Source organism: Oryctolagus cuniculus, chromosome 4 (assembly GCF_051225735.1).
Source record: "Oryctolagus cuniculus isolate XC-2025 breed Fujian yellow rabbit chromosome 4, ASM5122573v1, whole genome shotgun sequence".
Lineage (NCBI taxonomy): Eukaryota > Metazoa > Chordata > Mammalia > Lagomorpha > Leporidae > Oryctolagus > Oryctolagus cuniculus.
This window is the reverse complement of record NC_142870.1, coordinates 75,365,759-75,390,365: the sequence shown is the minus strand read 5'-3', so window position 1 is coordinate 75,390,365 and position 24,607 is coordinate 75,365,759. Positions and strand designations below refer to the sequence as shown.

The following is a 24,607-nucleotide window of genomic DNA, read 5'->3' as shown; positions in this document are numbered from 1 at the left end:
ATACTTTCCTGTGCTCTGTCTTCTAAGTCCGATATTCTCTCTTCTGCTTCACTGACTCTGTTTTTAAGGCTCTCTAATGTGTTTGTCATTGTATCTATTGAATTCTTCATTTCATTATGATTTCTCGTCACTGTCACAGTTTCATGTTCTACTAGTTGTTTCATTTCATTTTGATTCCTCCTTAATATTTCATTTTTGCAAGAGAGATTTTCTATCTTGTCCATTAAGGATTTCTGTAGTTCAAGAATTTGTTTTCGAGAACTTCTTAATGTTTTTTGAGATCTGCTTCTTGCATTTCTTCTAACTCATCATCTTCATAATCTTGAATTGGAGTGTCTTTTTCATTTGGGGGCGTCATAGTGTCTTCCTTGTTCTTATTACCTCAGTTTTTGTGTTTGTTGTTTGGCATATTGGAGATATTCTTTGGTTTCTTCACTGTGGTGTTTTTTCTTGTTATACTATGACTCTAGATTAAGTGGACTGTCTGTTTTTGATGGAGCCTTAGCGGCTTGAGATGGGTGTGGCCTGAGAGCTCTGTTTGGTTCCTCAGGGTTAAGTGTGTGCCAAAGGTGACACTCCCAGGTTAGGCGTGGTAAATCTCTCTTTCTCTCTTTCTTTCCTTCTTTCCTTCTTTCCTTCCTTCCTTTTCAAAAGGGAAGTAATTCTGCACAGCTGAACAGAATTAGAGTTAGTTAGCAGGCAAATGATATACCCACAGGAGCCAGAGATTGGAAGCTCTTTCCCAAGGACCACACAGGGAATCTGTCCTGCCCTCAGTATGGGCTCAAATTCTCCTGCAGTCTCCCACAAGGTTGCCAAGGTTACTGAATTGTAGCATCTCTGGAGAGTACTTACGTGAATTCCATGAGTTCTCTCCCCCACCGTCTCTTTTTTCATAGTCTCAGTTCAGTAGCACCATACATTCACTAAGTCCTAATCTCCTGTTAATTCACCCCCCGCCCCAGAGTTAGGTTTTTCTGCTAGGTTCAGGGCCGGTGCAGACCTGAGGTCGCCCTGCTTATGATGTATGTCCAAGATGGCAGCTGCTCCTTGTCTTGCTCGCCTTTGAGAGGTGAGTGGAGAGAGAGAAACTCATGTCCATACCGGCACTTTTTTTTCTCTCTCTCTGTTCTAGTTAGCCTGGTGAACTTTTCCCCACGGGGTTGTTCCCTCTAGTCTCCTCTTTCTGCTTGCCTGCCGGTGTCTCGGGCTATTGAGGTTCGGCTCACCTCGTGTTTCAGCGCTGGTGTATTGAGTCTGCCACTTGTGTCCCAAACCGTGGGCTCCCACGCTCTCCATTAGGTCCACTGTGAATCACTAGTTCTGGAAGAGTTTCCTCTGCTGTTTCTTCCCCTACTCTTCCTTGAACCTGCAGTATCTCCACTTTTATTAAACTATCTTTCCCTGGACTATCAGTGTGCTCCCTTCCTATTCCGCCATCTTGCCGCTCCCCCCAATTGATATACCATTTTTAAAATTTTGATTCTTTGAGATCTCTCAGTCCCTCATTTTTAACTTCATCTCATCATAATTTGGATAATTAACTTTTCAAAAGTACAAACTTTTGACTGTGCTGATCTTGTGTGCTATTTATTTAATATTAAACTTTTCTTTTTATTATTATGTTCCTTTTGGATCTATTTTATTTCTTTGCCAACATTCTTAAAGTTGTGTAATAACCTATTTGTGTTTAGATTTTCATTTTTTAATACAAATACTTAAGGCTTTGTATTTTCCTCCAAGTATATACACTAGCTGCATTTCACAGGTTTTGACATAAAACATTATTGTTTTTCCACTAAACACATTTTAACTTCCTCTATGATTTCTTAATTTGGAATTATTTGAAAGTACCTTTCCTAATATTTAAGTATATATGTGTATTTGTTATTTAAACATTTTTATTTATTTTATTTTGCTTGAAAGGGAGGGGGAGAGAAAGAGAGACAGAGGCACAGAGACAGAGATATCTCCTATCTTGTGGTTTACTTCCCAAATACCTGCAATAACCAGATGTAGGCCAGGCCAAAGCTACAAATAACGCCCTCTGGGTCTCCCACATGGGTAACAGAGACTCAAGTACTTGATTCATCATCTCCTGCCTCTCAAGTATGCATTAGTGGGAAGCTGGCTTGGAAACAAAGTAGTGAAGACTTGAACCAGGCACTCTGATATGGGATTTCAGTGTCACAAGTGGCAACCTAAGCCACTGAACCAGTGTGTAGTCCCCACTCCTCATTTTGTTATTGAAGTCTATCTTAATATCATTGTGGTCAGAGAATGTACTCTGTATGATTTCAGTCCAGTAAAATTTCTTAAGACTTGCTTTGTTCATGGATTTCATCTATGCAGATTTTTTTTGCAGTATCTGCTGTGTATCAAGCATTGTTAAAGGCACTCAGAATTCAACAATGAATAAAAGAAAGCAAAATCTATGTCCTCATGTGTTGGCAATCAATGAAACAGACAATAAACAAAGAACATTATTAAGCAAAAGAGTATGTTAGTGATGGAGTGCAAAAATACAACAGGAAAAGAGACATTTAAAATTTCTTAAACTTTATTTGGGATAGGATGTTCAGTTAATGCCTCACTTCAGGTAATATGAGAAAAGAGCATAAGAAGCGAAAGGAGAGCTATACAAAAACCCCAGGAAAGAGCACTCTCAGTGGGTCTAAGGCAAGCATGTTCCTTCTTGTTAAGAAATACTGAGAAGGTCTTACAGTGACAGCAGAATGAGCAAGCGGAAAACAGAAGGCATAATCAGAGAGGTGATGGGGGGCTACCTTGAGTTGGGCCTTGTGGAAAGCACAATGATGGCCTTGAAAGATGCAGACGTCATAATTTCCTGAATCTGTGGATATGTCACTTTTTATGGCAAACAGGCAAAGACAGATGGATGCTATTCCACTGACCTGGAGTTGAGGCAATTGTTCAGGATTATCTGAAAGGGCCCAATATAATGCACAAAGATCCTTAAATGTGAAAGAAGGTGGCAGAAGAGAGTTGGAGCTTGGCTGGTGTTGCTGGTATTGAAAATGGAGGATGTGGACCATGAGCCAAGGACATTAGGTAGACTCTAGAAGCCAGAAAAGGCAAGGATATGATTACAGAGGGAATCAGCCCTGCTGACATCTTGGTTTTGGCCTGTTAAGGCCTGTTTTGGTTTCCTGACCTCAAAAACTGTTAGATGACACATTTGTGTTGTTTTACACCACTAAATCTGTAGTTTTTATAGCAGCAATAGAAAACTAACATGGGTCCTCTGACTTATAATAAGAACTTTTACTTTCACTCTGAGGAAACTGGGAATCAACTGGAAAGTCTTGGACAGAGAACTGATCTGGTGTGGCCTATTAGGATTGATATCGGAAAACGGACCCCTTAAAATCTATATGAAAATGTGGCCCCTTAAAATTTCCCAGAAGTGCCATCTGAGCTGCCACATATGCTATCAGAGAAATGCAAATCAAAACCATAATAAGGTGTCATTGTTACAGGAAAATGGCCGGGAGAAATTATTGTTACCTCAGTTCCTTGTCACATGGAAGAAGAATTTCCAAGTGGACAGTAGAAAGATTTAAAAGGATTTATTAGAGTCAAAGACCTCCAGCCAGATTGGCATGGAGGGGAGCTTCCAAGAGAGGAAAGAACCTAGAAGGCCCCATAGAATTTGAGTTTTTAAGTGAAATCTTGGGGACCAAACTATCAACAAGGTGGAGATAAACTCAACTCAAAACCTGATTTACAATTCTCCATACTGTCTGGCTCACTTATGATTAAAAACTCATCCATAAAAGCAGGGAGAAATCACTACTCCCTTGCTATTCTCATGGTAAATTTGGAGAAACCTAAGGAATTCCTAAGGAGGCAGGACACTTTGATCTGCTAAAGATAACCTTTTTTTTTTTTTCAGGCACCTGTTATTCCAAGTTTCTACCAGGGGACCACCTTGACTGCCTATTACCCATTTGACTCCTCACATCATCTCACTTCAGTTAGAATGGCTACTATTAAAACAAAACACAAAAATTGCTGATGAGGATATAGAGAAAAGGGAACCCTTATACAATGTTGGTGGGAATGCAAATTAGTACAGCCATTATGGAAAATTGTTCTTCAAAAGGACCCAGCTATCCCATTTTGGTGTGTACCTCCTAGGGAAGTGAAATCAGCCTGTGAGAGAGACCCACAACTGCCATGTTCATTCACTATTCATAATAACCAATATATGAAATCAACCGAGGTGTCCACTGATGGATGAATGAATAAAAAATGTATATATTCACAATGGAATATTGTTCATTCAGAAAAATAATGAAATCCCAACATTTGCAAAAAATGGATGAATGAGAGATCAGATTTTAAGTGAAATAATACAGACACAGAAATACAAATATGTGGAAGCTAAAAAATATATAGTGGGTCTGAACTCAAATGGTGATTACTAGAGGTTGGGAAGGGTTGGGAGAAGAGACCGAGGGAATTTGGCTATTGGTACACAGATAGCAGTAACAAGTTCTTGTGTTCCATAGCACTGTGCGATGACTGGTTCACAATAATGTATTATATACTGTACAAAGAACTGGAAGAGAGGAGCTAGCAGGCTCCAAACAAAGAAAAGGAAATGGAAGGCTATGTCTGCTTTAGTATGTGTATGTGTTTGGATATTACATAATATACAAATATTACACGATGATAAAAACTTTAAAAAGCAAAATAAAAAGTAGTTACAGAAGGAATTATTCGCTGAAATAAGAATCAAATAGGTCCTTCCCAACTTTCAGAAAGATGTTCTTATATTGCATAGATGAAAATCCCTCAAAATTTAAATGCAATTAACCTTTAATTTATATACATGAATGGAGAAGGATCTGAGGTATTTAAAGTGGTAATTCAAAAATAATTTATATTTTACTTTGGAAAGCCTTATAATTCCCTCTATCATTTAATTGTTTAATTATATTTTGTTATCTAATAAATTAATTTTCCATTCCTGAATACAGATTAACTGATTATGAAAAGAGATGGGTTGAGGAGAAAAACTTGCCTAGGATCACTAATCCATACATGAGTATTGAGATATGGACTGTATTCTCAGGTCAGCGATGTCTTGGAGCCAAAATTGTTAGGATAGCAGAGTCTTCTGTGGGGTTTCTTGTCCCTGTTATACCCCTCTTCATTTCTTCCTTGGTAAGGCAGATCAACTGTAGCTCCTCTAGAGGTGTGTGTTGGGGGCAATCTCATCAGATTATACTTCTAGTAAGGTGGAGGGTGGGTGGCAGTGGAGTAGAGATGGATAAATGCTGGGGAGGCAACTGCCATGTTCCCCAGAGATGGCTTTAAGACTCTGTGATTTACACATTTATTTTTTTAAACTTTATTTAGTAAATATAAATTTTCAAATTACAGTTTATGGATTACAATGGCTTCCTCCCCATAACTTCCCTCTCACCGCAACCCTCCCATCTCCCGCTCCCTCTCCCATTCCATTCACATCAAGATTCATTTTCAATTCTCTTTCTATACAGAAGATCAGTTTAGTATATATTAAGTAAAGATTTCAACAGTTTGCACCCACACAGAACATAAAGTGTAAAATACTGTTTCAGTATTAGTTATAGCATTAATTCATATTGAACAACACATTAAGGACAGAGATCCTACATGAGGAGTAAGTACACAGTGACTCCTGTTGTTGACTTAACAAATTGACACTCTTGTTTATGGCGTCAGTAATCACCATAGGCTCTTGTCATGAATTGCCAAGGGTATGGAAGCCTTTTGAGTTCACCGACTTCGATCTTATTCAGACAAGGTCATAGTCAAAGTGGAAGTTCTCTCCTCCCTTCAGAGAAAGATACCTCCTTCTTTGATGGCCCGTTCTTTCTACTGGGATCTCACTGGTGGAGATCTTTCATTTAGGGTTTTTTTTTTTTTTTTTTTTTTTTTTTTTTTTTTTTGGCAGAGTGTCTTGGCTTTCCATTCACATTTCTTTAAATGTTTGTCCACAGAAATAAAAGGACTTCAGGGTGAGGCAGTGGAAGCCATAGCATTTTACTTAGTTGTAGTTCTACTCGTTGCTATTTGCAGTCCCTGAGGATCTTGATCTTCTTGAGACACATTATTCTAGGTGAAGAGGAAGTAATAATATATGCCTTACCTCCTCCCTGGGGTTACTGTGAAGATCCAATTAGATAATATATATGAAAGCACCTAGAAATGTACAAAGGACTTGGGAAATGTAAGAAGCTGTCTGTGGCTTTGACACTTAGAATACACAGGAGATTTAAAGAAAACACTGCAGATTAGGAGAGAATCAGAAGATGTTGGTGGCATGGTATTTACAAATTAAAAAGCATACCTTTTGCTCTTCCTCTGTCGGTAACTCTTTCAGATAATTTTTTTTAGTCACACTTTTTGTGTGCTGTGAGGCAGTCCTTTGTCTGTGTATACAGCACTTGGAGTTTCCAGTATTCCTGATCTGCTTCCTTTGATTCCACCATTTGCCATCTGTCCCCAGGCTTGGGCAGCCATATTGCCTCCTGAAATCTGACTGCTCCCAATCTGCCTTCACAGGCCACACTTCTTGTTCTAGTAAATGGGCTCCTCCACCAAGCTGTGCCTGTCCTCTAATGCCCCATCAGCTCCTGTTGGGCAAAGCAGAGGCACACTTTGGTGAGAGACGCAGGGAAACTCTCTTTTTCTGGTAGTTTCTCTGTTTGATACTTGGCCACACAAATACATTCCATGTTCAATTGGAATTTATTTGAGGACAGGAATCCTATCTTCTACTTTTTTGATTAACTTTCTTTTTTTTAAAACTTTTATTTAATGAATATAAATTTCCAAAGTATAGAATATGGATTACAATGGTTTCCCCCCCATAACGTCCCTCCCACCCGCAACCCTCCTCTTTCCCACTCCCTCTCCCCTTCCATTCACATCTAGATTCATTTTCGTTTCTCTTTATATACAGAAGATCAGTTTAGCATACATTAAGTAAAGATTTCAACAGTTTGCTCCCACACAGAAACATAAAGTGAAAAATACTGTTTGAGTACTAGTTATAGCATTAAATCTCAATGTACAGCACACTAAGGACAAAGATCCTACATGAGGAGTAAGTGCACAGTGACTCCTGTTGTTGACTTAACAAATTGACACTCTTGTTTATGGTGTCAGTAATCAACCTAGGCTCTTGTCATGAGCTGCCAAGCCTATGGAAGCCCCCTGAGTTCACTGACTCTGATCATATTTAGACAAGGCCATGGTCAAAGTGGAAGTTCTCTCCTCCCTTCAGAGAAAGGTACCTCCTTCTTTGATGACCCGTTCTTTCCACTGGGATCTCACTCGCGGAGATCTTTCATTCAGGTTTTTTTGTTTGTTTGTTTTTCCAGAGTGTCTTGGCTTTCCATGCCTGAAATACTCTCATAGGCTTTTCAGCCGGATCCGCATGCCTTAAGGGCTGATTCTGAGGCCAGAGTGCTGTTTAGGACATCTGCCATTCTATGGGTCTGCTGTGTATCTCACTTCCCATGTTGGATCATTCTCTCCCTTTTTTATTCTATCAGCTAGTATTTGCAGACACTATTCTTGTTCATGTGATCCCTTTGGTTCTTAGTCCTATCATTATGATCAATTGTGAACAGAAATTGATCACCGGGACTAGTGAGATGGCATTGGTACATGCCACCTTGATGGGATTGAATTGGAATCCCCTGGTATGTTTCTAACTACCGTTTGAGGTAAGTCAGCTTGAGCATGTCCCGAATTGCACATCTCTTCCCTCTCTTATTCCCACTGTTATATTTAACAGTAATCACTTTTCAGTTAAGTTTCAGCACTTAAGAAGAATTGTGTATTGATTACAGTATTCAACCAAAAGTATTAAGTAGAACAAACAAAAAAAATACTAAGAGGGATAACATATCAAGTTGCTCATCAACAGTCAGGGTGAGGGCTGATCAAGTCACTGTTTCTCATAGTGTTCATTTCACTTTAACAGGTTTCCTTTTTGGTGCTCAGTTAGTTGCCACCTATCAAGGAGAACAAGTGGTATTTGTCCCTTGGGGATTGGCTTATTTCACTCAGCATAATGTTTTCCAAATTCCTAGCAGGAATCACTTTTCAGTTTAAATTTAAACACCTAAGAATAACTGTGTGTTAATTACAGAGTTCAACCACCGGTACTAGAACAAAAAAAAAATACTAAAATGGATAAAGTATTACATTGTACATCAACCGTCAGGACAAGAGCTGATCAAGTCACTGTTTCTCATAGTGTCCATTTCATTTCAACAAGTTTCCCCTTTGGTGCTCAGTTAGTTGCTGCCAATCAGGGACAACATATGATATTTGTCCCTTTGGGACTGGCTTAATTCACTCAGCATGATGTTTTCCAAATTCCTCCATCTTGTTGCAAATGACCGGGTTTCGTTGTTTTTGACTGCTGTATAGTATTCTATAGAGTACATGTCCCATAATTTCTTTATCCAGTCTACTGTTGATGGGCATTTGGGTTGGTTCCAGGTCTTAGCTATTGTGAATTGAGCTGCAATAAACATTAATGTGCAGACAGCTTGTTTGTTTGCCAATTTAATTTCCTTTGGGTAAATTCCAAGGAGTGGGATGGCTGGGTTGAATGGTAGGGTTATATTCAGGTTTCTGAGGAATCTCCAAACTGACTTCCATAGTGGCTTAACCAGTTTGCATTCCCACCAACAGTGGGTTAGTGTCCCTTTTTCCCCACATCCTCGCCAGCATCTATTGTTGGTAGATTTCTGAATGTGATTAACTTTCAACTCAGTGCCTTAGGTAGCATAGGTACTTAGTAAATATTGAGTTGGAGAGGTAAGTATATCAGATAACTTTTTTTTTTATCAGGGATTTTAAGCCTAAATCGTTATTTATTTCACTAAAGAACACTCTATATTTAAATCTGGGGTTGTGGTGAAGCAAAGTGACTGGTCTGAGTAGCACTGACCACTACATAGCCCCCTCGCTTTTCTCCTTATGTTGTTTACATTTAAGACCCACTTAGATTGGGTTAGATTGCAGGAATATGCACAAGAGAGGGTAAGAAATTGAATTGGATGCTGAAAAGATCTGGTCCTTGTCCCAGAGTTTATGAGAAGGAACCTTTAAAATTTAAACTTGTCTTATTTAATATGAAAGATTCTGCTGTCAAATCACTCTGTTCTTGCATTAGAGATCTCAGTAGGGGATTCTAACAAAGGAAGTAGTGAGCAAAGTTACAGCCTCATTAAAAATAACTTTTTAGGGTATTCCTGCCAAAATTGATTGCCATTTCTTTTTAAATATTTATTTATTTGAAAGTCAGAGTTACAAAGAGAGGGACAGAGACAGAGAGACAGAGAGAGAGCTATTTTCTGTCTACTGGTTCACTCCCCAGATGCCCAAACAGCCAGAACTGGGCTAGGCTGAAGCCAGGAGCTTTAGCTGAGTCTCCCATGTGTGTGGCAGAGGCCCAAACTTGGGCCATCTTCCACTGCTTTTCCCAGGCCATTAGAAGGGACATGGATCAGAAGCAGAGCAGCCAGGACAAAAACTGGCACTCATATGGAATGTTGGTCTTGCACGCGACGGCTTTACCCGCCAGGCCACAGTGCCAGCCCCAGCGATTAGAATTTCTTAACAGATCCTCCTCATCCCCCTTTTTACTTGAACATACAAAATCCACCATATTTTCCAAAAAGTACATCCGTAATTCCACCATCTTGACATTATTTTCATTTTTATACCTTATCCTTCCATCCTTTTCCAAACGGAGGTTTTATGTATTTGACTTTCTTCTGCGCATGCCTTGCTCTGAGAGGACTTGCCTGCCAGGTGGGGACTCGGAATTTCTGAAGGGTCCAGAGAATCCTGATGTAGGCTGCTGTAGCAGTGAACCAGAGGGGTCTGGCGCTCCCAAGGCACTTAGGTCTTCCAGCTTGGAAGGCTTGGTGCAGGGACTGAAGCAGAAAGTGACTGTGGGCTGTGAGACACAGAACAGAGACCTAATGGAAAAGGAATGAAGATTATGCTTCATAAGGAAAGATGTGAGTAGAATAATTAAAACAGCCACCAAGGTCTTTCTCCCCAACCCAACAATCAAGAAACAAAAGATAAAGCCCAACTACACTGACAACCACAACCAAAACACTTCCCCACTAGTTAAGAAATTACTTAAGTTAGTTTAAGAAACCTCCAACGGTTCAAAAGGAACATTTAAGATATCAAAAATTGACATATTTTACACAAGGGATGAGAAGGTGAAGGTGGGAAGCTCTTAGGAATGGGGAGTAAAGAGGTTTATTTTTTATTTTTAAGGAAGAGGGGCAAGAAAGAACCAGGAAGAAGAAAAAAACAGAAGAGCTATAGAATCGGACAAACCCCATCAATTCCGAATTTTGCCAGATTCAGTGTTTCCAGATTACTTAGGTTTCAGGAGAGCATTAAAAACGAGAGTGGGCTAGAAAGGATCTGAAGACTGCAACTGAAGACTTGTTGGTTCGAGGTAAGGTGTGGAAACGTCAGCCCCGCGGCTCCGGAGACCCCACGGCACCTGTTGGCGAGCGGTTGCGGGCGGGGAGCCACGCGTGGGCGTCTCGGGACGCGGGGACCGGGGGAGCGGGCGGCCGGCGCGCAGGTGGCCGGGCCGCGCCAGCTGCGCGCCTCGCTCGGCTCCGCGGGTGGGCCGCCAGGCGTCGCGCTGGAGCCGCGGTTGCCCGGGAGACCTAGCGGGGCGAGTGGGCGGCGCGGCCGGGAGCCGCGGCTGCCAGAGAAGCCTGGCGAAGAGTTGGGAGGAGTGGCTCCCCCGGAGGCGCGAGGGCCGGCGGGTCCGAGGGCAGCGCGAGGTGGCGGTGGCGCTGCTGGGCGCGTCCGGCGAGCCCGGGACGCCTCGGGTCGCGCAGCTCAGCGTACGCGGAGTCGGGAGCTGTTCTGGGTTCGTTTGCGCGCCCCACGATTCCCAGCTCAGCCCGGCAAAGTGCGGCCGGGCTGCGGGTCTGGGAGCACCGGGTCGCCCCGCGTGTGCGGAGAGCCCGGCCCGCGCCTCCGCCGCCGCGACGAGGAGTCCAGCAGGCAGCGGGCGCGCTCCCCGCAGCCCCGGGATGACTTCTTGGGGCTTCCCTCTGGCGCCCTTGCTGCTCCTGTCTCTGCACGGTGAGTACCCGAGCCCTCCGCTCCCGGTCGGGCCGGGCCAGGCTGGCGAACCCGGGGCAGAATCGTCTGGGGACCACACACGGCTTTCTGGGAGCCCAACTTTCCGAGGTGCGGTGTTCGCTGCCGCGGGCCTGGCTTCGGCGCTCACCTGCGGCCCCGCCGTTCTTGGGGCTCAGGTGTTCGCGTTCTGAGCCGTGACTGAGGCAGGCACACGGTGCCCGTCGGCCTCGGCCGCTCCTCTGGCTCCTGCTCCACCGCGCTCCTGGGGATGCGGGGTCCCTTCCCAGATAATGAGCTCCCGTACTTAGGAGTCCGGTTAGAAACTGTGTTTAGGATCAGTTTCCGTACAAGGCGGTTTCAGGAAAACTTTAAATTGTAGCTTGACCGTAACCTTTACGAAGTAGCCTCTCGTTTTGATGGACTTTTATTTAAAAAATAACTGCGGCGTGCTTTGCAGCGTCTGGAAAGTATGTATTTCCGCTCTAGCTTCATCCTAGAATTTAAGTTGGTTCACTAAAAACAACCACCACAACCAAAGACACCCCCCCCCCCAATAGAACAATATTAGGACAAAAGAAGTAAATAACCTTCATTTTTCTTAACGGTTTACTAAACATCTATTTAAATTCAATTTTCCTTTCTAATCTTTCCTACATTTTATTTGCCCTGAATGGCCATCAGAAGCCAGACCCTGATTGACATGTTATACAGTGCCCTTTGTTTTGGTGTGTGCATTGTCCCGTGGAATCAAGTTTTCTGTCCCTCTATTTGATGGCCGACGTTTACTGAGATTTATTCTAAAGGGTTGTGTTTAAAAAGCAGGTTCAGGGCTTTACAGAGCATTGTGAACACTGTCCTTTGGAGATACCAGTATGTTTGTGGCCTTATTGGAACAGATGATGTGACTGGAGATCCTGAAGTAACCTAATTTTAGCCAGATTTAATTGTACAGATTCATTTAGTCGGGGAGAAGTGAGTACCAAAACTTTTTGGATATCTTCTCCACAGAAGCTAGGAAGGGTATAATCATCAAAATTAGAGACAACTTTCCTGGAGCTCAGTAGGTGCGTTTTTTGTGATGATATGCAGATAATAATTAAGTACATTTTGTGTACATTTAATGAACTTGTGCTTCCAAATTAATTTTGTTCTGTTACAAGTTTGAAAGGGCCAGTGTTTCTCTCTTCTACTCATTTGATGTGTAAATTAATAGTAAATAGTTTTTTTTTTACCATCAATTGACGTAACAGTATTATAAATATGACTTATTTTGGTGGAACAATCTATTAAACTTCATATTTGCAATAAATGCGACTCTGTATTATTTGTAAATAGCATTTGTGAACAGTGTGGTTTTTGAATTATCAGGCAGTGTTTTAAAGAGTTGGTCTAATTGGCAGAATCAGTCTTACAAGGTCACCTGATTTGTTCCTTTTTCTTCAGCAGAATATTCCCAAGCCACACTAGAATGTTTTTAAAGACTCCCAAGGACATTTCAGCCTTTGTGATAATCTGTTCTGTAGAGGCACTTGTAATCCTCAAAAAAAAAAAAAAATGTTCATTTGTTCAGCAAATATTTACAAAGCCTGTGCATTTGAGAATCTGGTGGGGAGAGATGGTGGTGGAATACAAAGATGCATGATAGTTTGTCTGCACCCCTTAAGGAGTGAGCAATTTTAAAACAGGCTGTTAAAAAACAAACAGGCTATATCCATGCACAAATAATTTATGATACAAGGAATGCATAATGCCATTTGTTAATGGTGATAATCACGAGAGCTTCATGGAAAACTTTACTGTTTTGATTTTGAATGAGGATTTGAATTGGCTGAGATGGGAGTGGTTGGCCGGACTTTCCTAGCCAAGGGAATAGCTGGAATGAAGGCCAGGAGGTGGAAGGTGGAGGGGCATAAAGGCCAAGCTTCTGTCTGCTTGAGCCAGAGATGGTGTGTACAAGAGAAAGGGCTAACAAGGCAGACAGGGGAGACCTGAATGCTGACTTTGGGCTTTATCATTATGTCTGGAAAAAGCACTAGTGATCAGTGTTTCTGTGATGAGAAAGGAAAGGGGGTGAACAGCAAGGGTGCCTGCTTATGCTGGCTTATGAGTTTCCAGGGAGATCCATGTCCTGATGGAATCAAGTTCTTGAACCAGTCAGTGGCAGTTAGTTTGAATGAACTAACTGAGCAGGAGTGGTGGATATTTGAACAAAATGGGTTCCATTACGAAGGGAGAAAGTGAAACAAATGATACGTAAATAGCCAACAGCTATAGCCACTGCAGTGGTATAATGCACCATAGGTAGAAACAGCAGCTATTAAATAAAAGGAAGAAAATGATTGTCAAAAATATGTATTGTTAAAAAAATCTGTTGTCAAAAAATTTATTAAATGTGTATGGAATAAGCCATAAGGAAATTTGAATGGAAAAGTTAACTAACTCGAGTATCATTGTGGCAATGAGTTAGATGTGGCTAAAGTGTTTCTTGTACCTGTAATACCTTGGAATTGCAGATCAAGTTCCACAATTTGAGAAAATGTATAAAAAAGAAAAAGCCACATAAAATAAAAATGCATGAAATTATAAGCCATTTAAATGTTAGTATTATGAAAAATTTATTGTGAATTTTAGCTTCTTGGCCCTAAGTTTAATTATGTAACTGTTTGGGAAGGATTTGCTTTTTAGTAAAAATCTGTACTTTGACTCACATGAAAGGTGGCAGCCACTGGATGAAGATTTTAGAGAAGTTAAGCTTAATACACTATGTGAGTATATTTAACATGAACTCTTCAGAAAGTAGTTTAAATATGAGATCGCCAAGAGCTTTTAAAATATTATGCCTAAAACTGTTGTCAGACCCAAGATAACACAGCAGGTAAAGTACTTGTTTTGCTCTCCACCCCCAGCGTATGTGGCACAGTTGCAAATGTGTTTTCTCACTTTGGTAGTGGAGACGTTTGTAATGACGATTCTCATTTGAATCTTCATACTTAAGCCATGTGATTTAGTGTCAAACAAGGTGATGTCCTCCTGCACAAAACTCTGACAGCTGCGAGCCATAGAGAACAAGGGAGCCACAGTGTTTGCGGAGTTGGAGGGAAATGGGTAACTTTGTCACCTTTGAACTAAAATTCTTGTGTGTGACTATTCAGAATAAGGATTCCAAATCTGTTGGTGTTTAGATTAAGGATAACTTTCTCAAGCCAAAGAGTTTTAATTTGAGGTAGGATTGCTGAATTTCTGGTAGTGTAGTCATTTCAAGAGAGCATGATCACTTCAGCTGTCTCTTGGTGAGGACTGGCTGCCATTAACACACTCACCTTTGCATTTCAAGAGCAGTCCCAGGCCATCTGGAGGATCCGAAATCCTCTCTTGATCAAACTTTGTGAGCAACTGGCTTAAGAAATGCCGTCAGTGTCAGTTGTTGGGTAGTATTCGAAAAGCCGTTTGAGCAAAATTCAGTCGTAAACATGGAAAGTGTATGTTTACTTGTTAGTAAGGCTATCTTATTAAATGGTAAAGATTTCTTTCCCTTTCTGTTGAAGTTTAAGTAGTTGATTCCTTGTGATCTGGTCTCCTAGCACAGAAGAAAGAGACCAGTTGCAATAGTTTTAAATTATAGAGATTAGAAGTCAAAGAAAGAAAATTTAATGGTTTCCTAATGTGTAAATGACAGAGTCAGTTGCCAGTTCATCATTGCCACTGTCAGATACTGCATAGGTGCTACATGGTGTGATCTTGCCTTGCTCTTCTATCACAGGAAGAGCATTTTAATAAATGTCATCAAAATGTTGATGCTTTTGGAATAGATTTAAATCAATACAAATTTGCCAATGTGAGTAAAGTCTATTCAATAAAAAACCCTCTGGAAGTCTGCACGCTAGGTTGTTTTCACTTAGCAGGTGATGATTTTGATCTTCAGAGAAACAAACAGCCTCAGAGGTACACTTTTATTTAGCAGAGCACTGCTGGTAAAGAAGAGGAGATCGTGGAAGCACTGAGATCTTTGGAAGGATCTTTAGAGAATTAGGTTAACATTCACAGCTATGAATGATCGTAGACCAGGATTCAGGGTTAAGGTAGATGGATAAAGTATAATAGGTTTATGGGATTGGAAAGTCAATGCTGTTTTCTTGTTGAGAGTCAGTCTGTAATAACAGTGTGAATTGTGAATGCAGCACTAATATTATGGGAGCAGACACTTCTTAAAAGACTCGTCAGTACAGTATTTTAAGAAACTGAGAATAAATTTAAATCTTTACAAAAGACTGTTGAAGATCACAACGGTGGAAATATTACAAGGTCCTAATTTAAAGGCTCCCTTTACCCACATTTGCTCAAAATCTCATTGTTCATAGAGGTTGCTCACCTAAAATCTTTTCTTTCTTGAACTCTCATTGATGTTGATTTTTCTGTTTCTTCCTCATTGTCATCTTCCATTTAAGAGGATGCCTTGTTAGTCTTCTGTTGAAATCAGGTTCTTGTAATAAAGCTAACCATTTCTGACTCCTTTCAAGTTACTCAGTTCTACCAATTTCAAATATTGATAATAATAATTAAAAAGAACCCAAGCCCTGGAGTCAGTGAGACAGGCAAAGAAATACTATGAGAAGCTGGACTTTGGTGAGGGAATGTGGGTGTGTAGATGTGTTAATATTTTCCCTCTGTTTCATGCAGTTACCTTTATGATATAATAATGTGTGTGTATGTATGTATGTGTATTTGCCCAAGACAGTACTTATCTCAGTAGGTGCTTGTGAGTGTATGTTCACCAATACATGTGATGATACTCCTATGTACTTGGAATACCTGAAAAGAATCTTTTCTTCTTTTCTAAAGAAAAGTGGACTTTTTGTTAAAAATTTCTTTAGAGATTTGATGTGATTGGGTCAGCTTTTGTGGGAGAGATGATAAAGATCTATTTTCATAGTATTTTCAATTTCTATAACCTCTTTGAAAGTTTATTTACAATTTCAATACTTACAGACCTCAGAATTGAATCTTAGCTTATCTGTAATCCTAAAACTTTGAAGTTGTCCAGTTTTGAAATTGTTTTTTCTTAAGGAATTTTGAAGGTTTTGCTCCACATAATAATGATCTCAGTCTCTGGCATCGTGGCATAGCTGCTAAAGCCACTACCTGTGACTCCGGCATCCTTTATGGATGCCAGATAGTGTCTCAGCCGCTTCACTTCCAATCTAGCTCCCTGCTAGTGGCCTGGGAGAAGCAGCCAAAGATGGCCCAAGTATTTGGGCCCCTTCCACCCATATGGGAAACTCAGAGGAGGCTACCTGCTTCAGCCTGGCCCAGCCCCTGCTGTTGTGGCCATCTGGGGAGTGAACTAGTGGATGGAAGATCTCTGTCTCTGTCCCTCTGTCTCTCTCTGTCTCTGTGTTTCTCCCTCTTTCTCTCTGTAACTCTGAATTTCAAATAAATAAGTCTTAAAGAAAAGAACTCAAACTTTGGCAACTCATTGAGAACTTTGGAAGTTTCCCACTTTCATGTCTGTTATTAGTCCTGAGGACCTGCTATGTTAGAACTATCTCCCAAGAACAGAGATAATCCGGGTAATACCTTTTATAGTCTAAGCTTTCCCTGTCTCTCCTCACATTGTTGTTCTGAAGGAGAGGGCATGGTTTTTTAGAAATGTGTTAATTTGATTAGCTCCAAGTAGAGGGCATTGTAACCTGCTCCTACTGGTGACTGGTAGTTTTCTTCCCCTCCCATCCCACTTCTTTTCTCCTGAAGTGTACATTTTTCTGTTTGGGGATTTTTCCAGTTATGATTCATAGCTGGATGGACCCCCCTCTCAGTCTGCAGTGTTCTTTATAGTCTCCCTCAAAATGTCAGAAGTCATCTACCACTCATAATGGAAGTCTCAACCATGTGCTTCAAAATGTCTTAAGAATCACAAATATCAAACATTGATCACAATACTTAATTGTTGATAGGTCCATTACTGTCAATTATACAAATTCTGTCAGCCCCTGTGGGTCAAGATTATTTGCCAGGACACCAGATACATGGCAAAAACAGGCTTCAGTGTATTAAACATCACTGCTTGCAGCACATCTTTAAATCAGGCTAGCTATTTAAGACTTTCATTGGTCAAGAAAGCTTGTAGTACAGTTGACTTGTGTGTATTGCCCATGTGTAAATATAGCTTGCACATTAGCCTCTTTTGGCCTAGACTTTAGACAGTATGCCTGTGAAAAATGTGTTAACAGTGTACTGCAAATATTCTGTTACTTTATGGTGTTGGAGGTGTTGGAGATTTTTGCAGACACAAAGAGCTTTTGTTTTTGTCAATTACATCTATGATTACTATGTTAGAAATTAAAAGTAAGGAAGTCTAAAAGTATTAACTAATCCATATAAAACAACAATAAATCTGTTAAATATTGAAGTATGCAATACATTTTTATGATGGATAACTTTTTTTCCAAAACCAGATAATATTAGAAGAGTGGCACTATTTTACATATTTGGAATTCTTTTTAATGTTGAGTTCATTAGAAGGCAGCTGGATTCCCTTATCTGCTTCTGCATCCCATTCATTATATATTTTATTGGTTTTGCTGAAATATATGAAGAATATCTGGACATTCATGAATACATACTATTTTGATAATGTTTTGAAATAATTCTAGATATTTTCTTAGATAGTCCACCAAAATGTGGGATATGGTAGTTTTGTAAAGATTGACTGCAACGCAGAATCATAAACCATGTCAGTAAGGATTTATTGTTATTAAAATACATCAGTTTATCTTTTACTTTGTATGGATCTTTTACTTACACATGCCTTTTTGTACCATTGGAAAATATTTGTTCATTGTATTGTCCAGTTCTTACAGATATAAATATAATCATTGTAATCATGATCACTGATCTCATTAGAATAGTCTTCCACTATTGTGAAGCTGTTAAGCACACAGTGTCATACAAGTTTCCCCAATTTTTAATATTTGCTCCAGTTGTATCATTGACACCAAACAGCTGTCAGTTATTTCACTTGAAATGATAGTCTCAGTTTGCAAAATGTCTGCCAAATACCCATATCTCAGTACCCATATTCTGTGCTTGCTCTTTCAGGCCAACATGGTAGTCCATGCGAAACAGCACTGGGTTATTTTCAAGTTGGAGCTCACACAGTGGTGCCAGTGCTTTTCCTTGGGTAACCTTTTGAGTTGATATGCAGTGCAAAGGCTTTTTGTTGTATACTCCCCATTTGGTCATGCAGAATCTCCCAAAGTGTCAATATTGAGTGAAATTACCATTGTTGCATCATCAAAGACATTCTGTCATTGGACTTGATTTTCGTGTTTTTTTTTTTTTTTTTTTAAATAGTGTTGATGACTTCAGTGACTGCTGGTACAGGTTGGTGCCAAGGCCTTGACCTGTGCTGAGGTTCCAGCAGTGTCACTATCAGTGCTGCTGTGCTATGTGAATGTTAACCTGGGAAAAAGGCAAATGGCACTTTACCAGCATTAAAAAATCATAGTTTTTACTACAGAGACTCTTTGTAAGGGTCTTAGGAATCCTTGCAGATCCATGGAGTATACTTGAAATGTTGATGTACTGTAATGGAACTTTAGAAATATATTTCTTGAAGTTGTTTTAGAGACAGTAGTTTTACCTGTGCTATATAAGATGGCATTAAATGGAATATGCATCTATTAGAGTAAATAATAAACTTATTTAAAATTATTTCTTTCTCAAAAGTGACACGTCCTAGGCATAAAAACTCCAAACAATGCAGAAGTGTGAAAAAAAGGGAGTGATACCCCACCTCTGTTTACTGGAACTCTGGTTTGGCTGTGCATTGTTCTACACATTTTTCTAGTTACAAAGCCTGAATGTGTGTGTATTTTTTAAAAAAATTAAACCACCCGTTAAAAAAATGCAAAAAAAAAATTAAACCACCCAATAAATACTGTCTTGCAATATGTTTTGAAAACATAACTATGCATCTTACCACATCTGTTCATGGATATACCTCATTCTTTTTAATAGCAATCTATAATTTGATAGAAAGTGTATAACATTGATTTATTTAGGTGTTTCACCATTGTTAGCTGTTTGTGTTGTCTTTAGCTTTTTGATATTTATGATGTTGTAGTGAACATCTTTGTACTTATAAGTTTATAGATATTTCTGTAATGGAATTATTTGGATATATAGGTATTGTTTGTATAGGTGTTCTGTAGTGGAATTGTTTGTACACATTTAACATTTTGGGAGACATCATTGTCTTAAAGTTCATGAACTTTGCATAGTCAGACATATTTGCTGTTGAATTTCTGAATTGCCATTGGTTTACTCTATGACTTTGGGAATGTTACTTAATATTGTTTGCTTTCATTGATCATGTAAAGTGGAGGCAGCGTTATTGTGTTGAGAATTATTAAGTTAAATGAAATCTGAAATCACTGAAGTGTTTAGCATAGTGCTTGGTATGTAGCAAATGCTTTATTAGTGGCAGTTATTATTAGAAGCACTGATCAACCTTAATTTGAATCAGGAGGAGGTAGGAGTCATATCCAGATTGTACTATTGGAGGTGTGACCTGGGGCATATTCTGTAATTCTTCAAGCTTTCTTTCATTTGCAAAATGAGCGAGTTAGATTAGGTAAGTTCTTGTGATTTTTCCAGGTCTGCAATGTTTTGATTCTTTGACAGGTTTCCTAGTTATGAGACTATTGGTAGTAAGATACTTTCCCTCAAGTAGTTGGCTTTCCTCTCTCCCTTCCCCCATCGATATGATAAGTTGTTATGATGATTTCTATTCTAGGAATTAAAGGCATCTTTATCCATTGTAGAAGATTATAAAAGGTAGCTAAAATATAAATAATCTTAAAATTTTATTTTAAAACAGATTTTTGCTCTCATAGGCTTAGACTATGTATGTATCTCTTTTTTTCCTATTAAATCCTTTATACCATAGTAGATCTTATATGTGTTAGGAATGGATTGATTCAAAGAAGACTATAAATATGATATCTTATTTTTATCACAATCATTGTATTCTGATCCTTTTACTTGATTTATTATGAGTTTCTCTGATTATTACTTTTCTTTGTCCAAGTGAGAGCTTAAATGTCTATTATCTATATTAGGCTTCTTGATGAACATTGACATTTCACTAGTGTTCTTACTGATTAGAGTGACAGTCCCATGACCTTTTAAAAAACAGTAAACTTGACAAAAATAATGATCCTTAAATAGAAAGCTCTGAGGTGTGTGGTTAAGGCACATCTTTGTTTAGTGATAGGTTTTATGTCATTGATAGTGTTTTCTCAGCTATACTTTTCATAAAACAGAATGTTTTCATATAAAGCTAGTTGGTCTCTAAAGTGGACAATTAGTCCACTGGCAGAACTAAAATAATTCTGAGATTTATAAACATAATACTATCTGTTTTCAGATCATTACATTTTTTACTGAAACTAAGCTATATTGATAATAGATGATTCTTGAGTTTTATACCCTGAAATATAGGAACTTAAACATGACTAATTTTCATGAGAATATTTTCTGGAATTATAACTTAATTCATCCTAATTTCATGGCTTCATTGTTAGCAAGATGTGTTTTGGTTGCCTGTTGATCAGTCGATTCTAGTTACAGTCTTAACATTTGTACTTCTTTGAATAAGTTAATTATGTTCTTTCTCTCTCCCCTTGGTTATTTTGAGCTCAGGGAGTTGAGTTGTCTTTGTCATTAATAAGAAAGTATAATATTGTGAGCCACAGGGAGCTGGACCAGTAAGGTCTCTTAGAGCCCTTTAATTCCATAATGTCCTTGATCTGATGAAGCCGCTCAGTAAATCTCTTCACAATTTCCATGACCAAGCCATCTGCCTGCATTAAAATAAATCAAATCTGCTTACTCCTTCAATGTCTAACAAATATTCTATAAACTGATGATGATGAAGTCCATGAACACAAAAATAATTTGCAATTTTCAGCACTTCCTCTTCAGTTCTCAGCTCAGATTCTCTTGACAAAGTGGAAGTTGGAATGCCAGCTTTCTGTTTGGCCTGAGTAGAGAGTATTGAAACTCTTTCCCCTGGTCGTTTTCATTGTGTTTATCCCAACTTTGCAAAGTGAAGATGCTCCTAAATAATGTTTAAACTTTGCAAAGCCTTTACTTGTCCTTCTACTTCAGATGTGTTCACTAAAATTAGGTAGTCACACACATACCTTTATTAGTTTTCTATAAGACAATTCACGTGTATAACATACACATACAAGTGTGTGAATATGTTTATGTATACAATGCCAGCCAGACTGATTTTTTTTTGGTCTGTTCCAAGGTTTCCAATAATATGGTCCAAACTTTGGGGACTGTGTCACATGTAGTATATCAGTATGTGATCCCATGATCCTTTGAAGGCAAAAATAGTTCTTACTTTTTCTTCACATCTGAAAACCATTGCATCTTTGAAATCTTTCTTCTCAGTGATCTTATTATCCTTTCATCATCAGTATCTTAATTTTTGTCTTTATCATTTTACGTTTAAAGTATCTCATCCATTTCCCAGCTGGTCTTTTTCCATTGCTTACCTGTTACACTCTACTAAGTTAAGTTTCTGTCAGACACTGTTTCATTATGTTCCTCTCTTCCTTTAAAAACAATAGCAATAGCAAACTTCAAAAATACCAAACACAGAAGTAAAGGATCTTTGCAATGAAAATTATATAATGCTGATGTAGGAGATTATAAAGGACATGAAAAAATGGGAAAATATTTCTTGCTCATGGATTGAAAGAATTAATATCATTAAAATGTCTGTACTGCCTAAAGCAATCTACAGGGTCAGTGCAGTCCCTTTCAGAATACCAATGGCATTCTTTTTTTTTCCTTTTTTATATTTTTATTTATTTGAAAGACAGAGTTGCAGAGAGAGGTAGAGACAGAGAGAGAGTTCTTTCATCTACTGGTTCACTCCCTAGAATGCTGCAATGGCCGGAGCTGAGCTGATCTGAAGCCAGGAGCCAGGAGGTTCTTCTGATTCTCCCACATGGGTGCAGGGGCCCAAGCACTTGGGCCATCCTCTACTGCTTTCCCAGGCCATAGCAGAGAGCTGGATCAGAAGAGGAGCAGCTGGGACTGGAACCAGTGCCCATATGGGATGCCAGCATTTCAGGCCAGAGCTTTAACCCGCTGTGTCCCAGCACCGGCCCCAACAATGGCATTCTTTATAAAATCAGAAAAAAGAATCTTAAAACTTCAGATGGAATCACAAGAAACCCAGAATAGCCAAAATGATCCTGAGGGGAAGGGGAACAAATCAAGCTGGAAGTATAACAAACTTGGTTTCAAAGCATACTGCACAGCTATAGTAATTAAAACAGTATGGTACTAGCATAAAAACCAGCACATAGCTCAATGCAACAGAATAAAGAGCCTGGGTAGTAATTCATACACATATAGCCAAATGAATTTTTGACCAAATTGTTTGGAACATACATTGGAGAAAAGATAGTCTTCAAAAAATGGTGCTGGAAAAACTAAATATATATATGCAGAAGAATGAAATTAGATAACTACCTCTCTAAATACCTGAAAATCAACTCAAAATGGATCAAAGACTTTCAGACTGAGACTGAAATTGCTTGAGGAAGATGTAGGGGAAACACTTCAAGATATTGGTATAGGTGATGACTTCTTGGATAAAACCCCAGAGTACAGGCAACAAAAGCAAAACTAGACAAATGGGATTATAACAAACTCAGAAGCTTCTGCACAGCAAAGTGCAGACACTCAACAAGATGGAAGAGAAATATTTGCCCGCTACCTGTCTGACAAAGGAGTAATATCCAGAATATGTCAGCAACTCAAGAAACCTCAACAAGAGACCAACCAATCCAGTTAAGAAATGGGCAAAGGATCTGCACAGATAGTTCTCAGAAAAGAAATGTAAATGGTCAACAAATATATGAAAAATTGTTTGGCATCACCAGCCATCAAGGAGATGTGAACAAAACCACTGTGAGAAATCACTTTACCCTGGTCAGAATGGGTGTTATCCAAAAACAGTGAGCAACAAATGCTGGCAAGGATGTGGAGAAAGAGGAAACTCTCATACATTGTGGGCAGGAATGCAAATTAGTGCACTGGAAAACAGTATGGAGATTTCTTTAAAAAAACTAGAAATAGAACTGCCATTTGATTCAGCAGTCCCACTATTGGGTATATACCCAAAAGACAGGAACACATTGTTTCAAACAGATACCTGCTCCACCATGTTTTAGGCAGTACTGTTCACAATAGTTGAAATACGGAATTAACCAAGGTGTCTATCATTAGATGAATGGATGAAAGGTATGGTTTATATATATAGAAGAATATTATTCAGCTGTGAAAGAAAGAATGAGATTCTATCATCTGCAGCAAAATGTTTAGAACTGGAGGACATTATATTGAGTAAAATAAGCCACAGATAAATACTGCATGTTCTTCCTTATATGTGGGAAGTAAAATTTTCTATGCTTATAGATATATATACACACATATGTATATATACGTATATACATATGTATATAAATATATGTATATAAACATGTATGTATAATATATACACACACACATATATATATATACACATATATATGTGTGTAAATAAAACAACTCAAGCCTGAACACAGAGTGTTGATTACTAGAGGCCAGGAAGGGTAAGAAGGATAAAATTATTGGATTAAAAAACAGTACGGGAAGCTGGGTGTGGTTCATTTACTGTAACAACTCTACGTCACTATAGTAATATAAGATGTTAATAGGAAAATGGGGTGGGGGTATATGGGGACTCTCTGTAAGACCACTTCACAGTTTTTGTTTGTGAAGTTAAAATTAATAAAAAAGGAAAAACCCCCCAAAATAACAGATGAATTGCACAATTCTTAGAGTATTATTATTCAGTGTTCTTTATACCTTTCCACTATTCCCACCTAACCTGTTTCAACTGCCCCTCTATTAGCACTCTGCTCATAGCTGCCTTTTTCAGTGTGTTACTCTCATTTCCAAGCTGCTTCTGGTTACTCTAAAATACCTCCCCCTGTACTCTTGATATCCTGCATAATCTTCCAGGCCCAGTTCAGGGCTGTCCTCTGAGGCTGTCTTGCAGGTTAGCCTGAATCCTCTGGAAGAGATTGGCACAGTTTGTGCTGCTCCTTCAGTAGCCACCTCCACACTGCTGTGCTTTGTTGTCCTGCACTTCCTTGCAAGTGCAGTGGGACGAGAACTATACACTGGCCATGTGGAAGGTGCTTCACTTAATGAGTAAATGGATGAATGTTAGGTCTTTGCTTTTTAGAAGCTTTTTGTCTTGTGAAAGGTAATAGACAAATTAATATGAATTTTAAAAGTGTAGTTTATCATCAATATGTCTTATTCTCAAAAAATAAGACAGTCTTTTGTGCTGTAGACTGAAATT

The 24,607-nt window shown here is 39.1% G+C and overlaps 1 protein-coding gene across 6 annotated transcripts in view; it reads left to right on the top strand.

Annotated features, from left to right (window-relative positions):
• IGSF11 (immunoglobulin superfamily member 11) overlaps window positions 1-24,607 on the top strand; it is a 367,364-nt gene that overhangs the window by 181,724 nt on the left and 161,033 nt on the right. The window contains exon 1 of one of the 6 annotated variants that reach the window (XM_070072174.2): window positions 10,387-10,522. The exons of 2 other annotated variants lie outside the window; for them this stretch is intronic. Coding sequence is in view for 3 of the 4 variants with exons in the window: in XM_051819022.3 (XP_051674982.3) it covers window positions 11,118-11,169 (52 nt within the window). In the remaining variant the exon portion in view is untranslated. Of the gene's footprint in view, window positions 1-10,386; window positions 10,523-10,757; window positions 11,170-24,607 lie in introns of those variants that run through there. 3 more of the 6 variants (XM_051819022.3, XM_051819017.3, XM_051819015.3) reach the window with 3 other exon arrangements.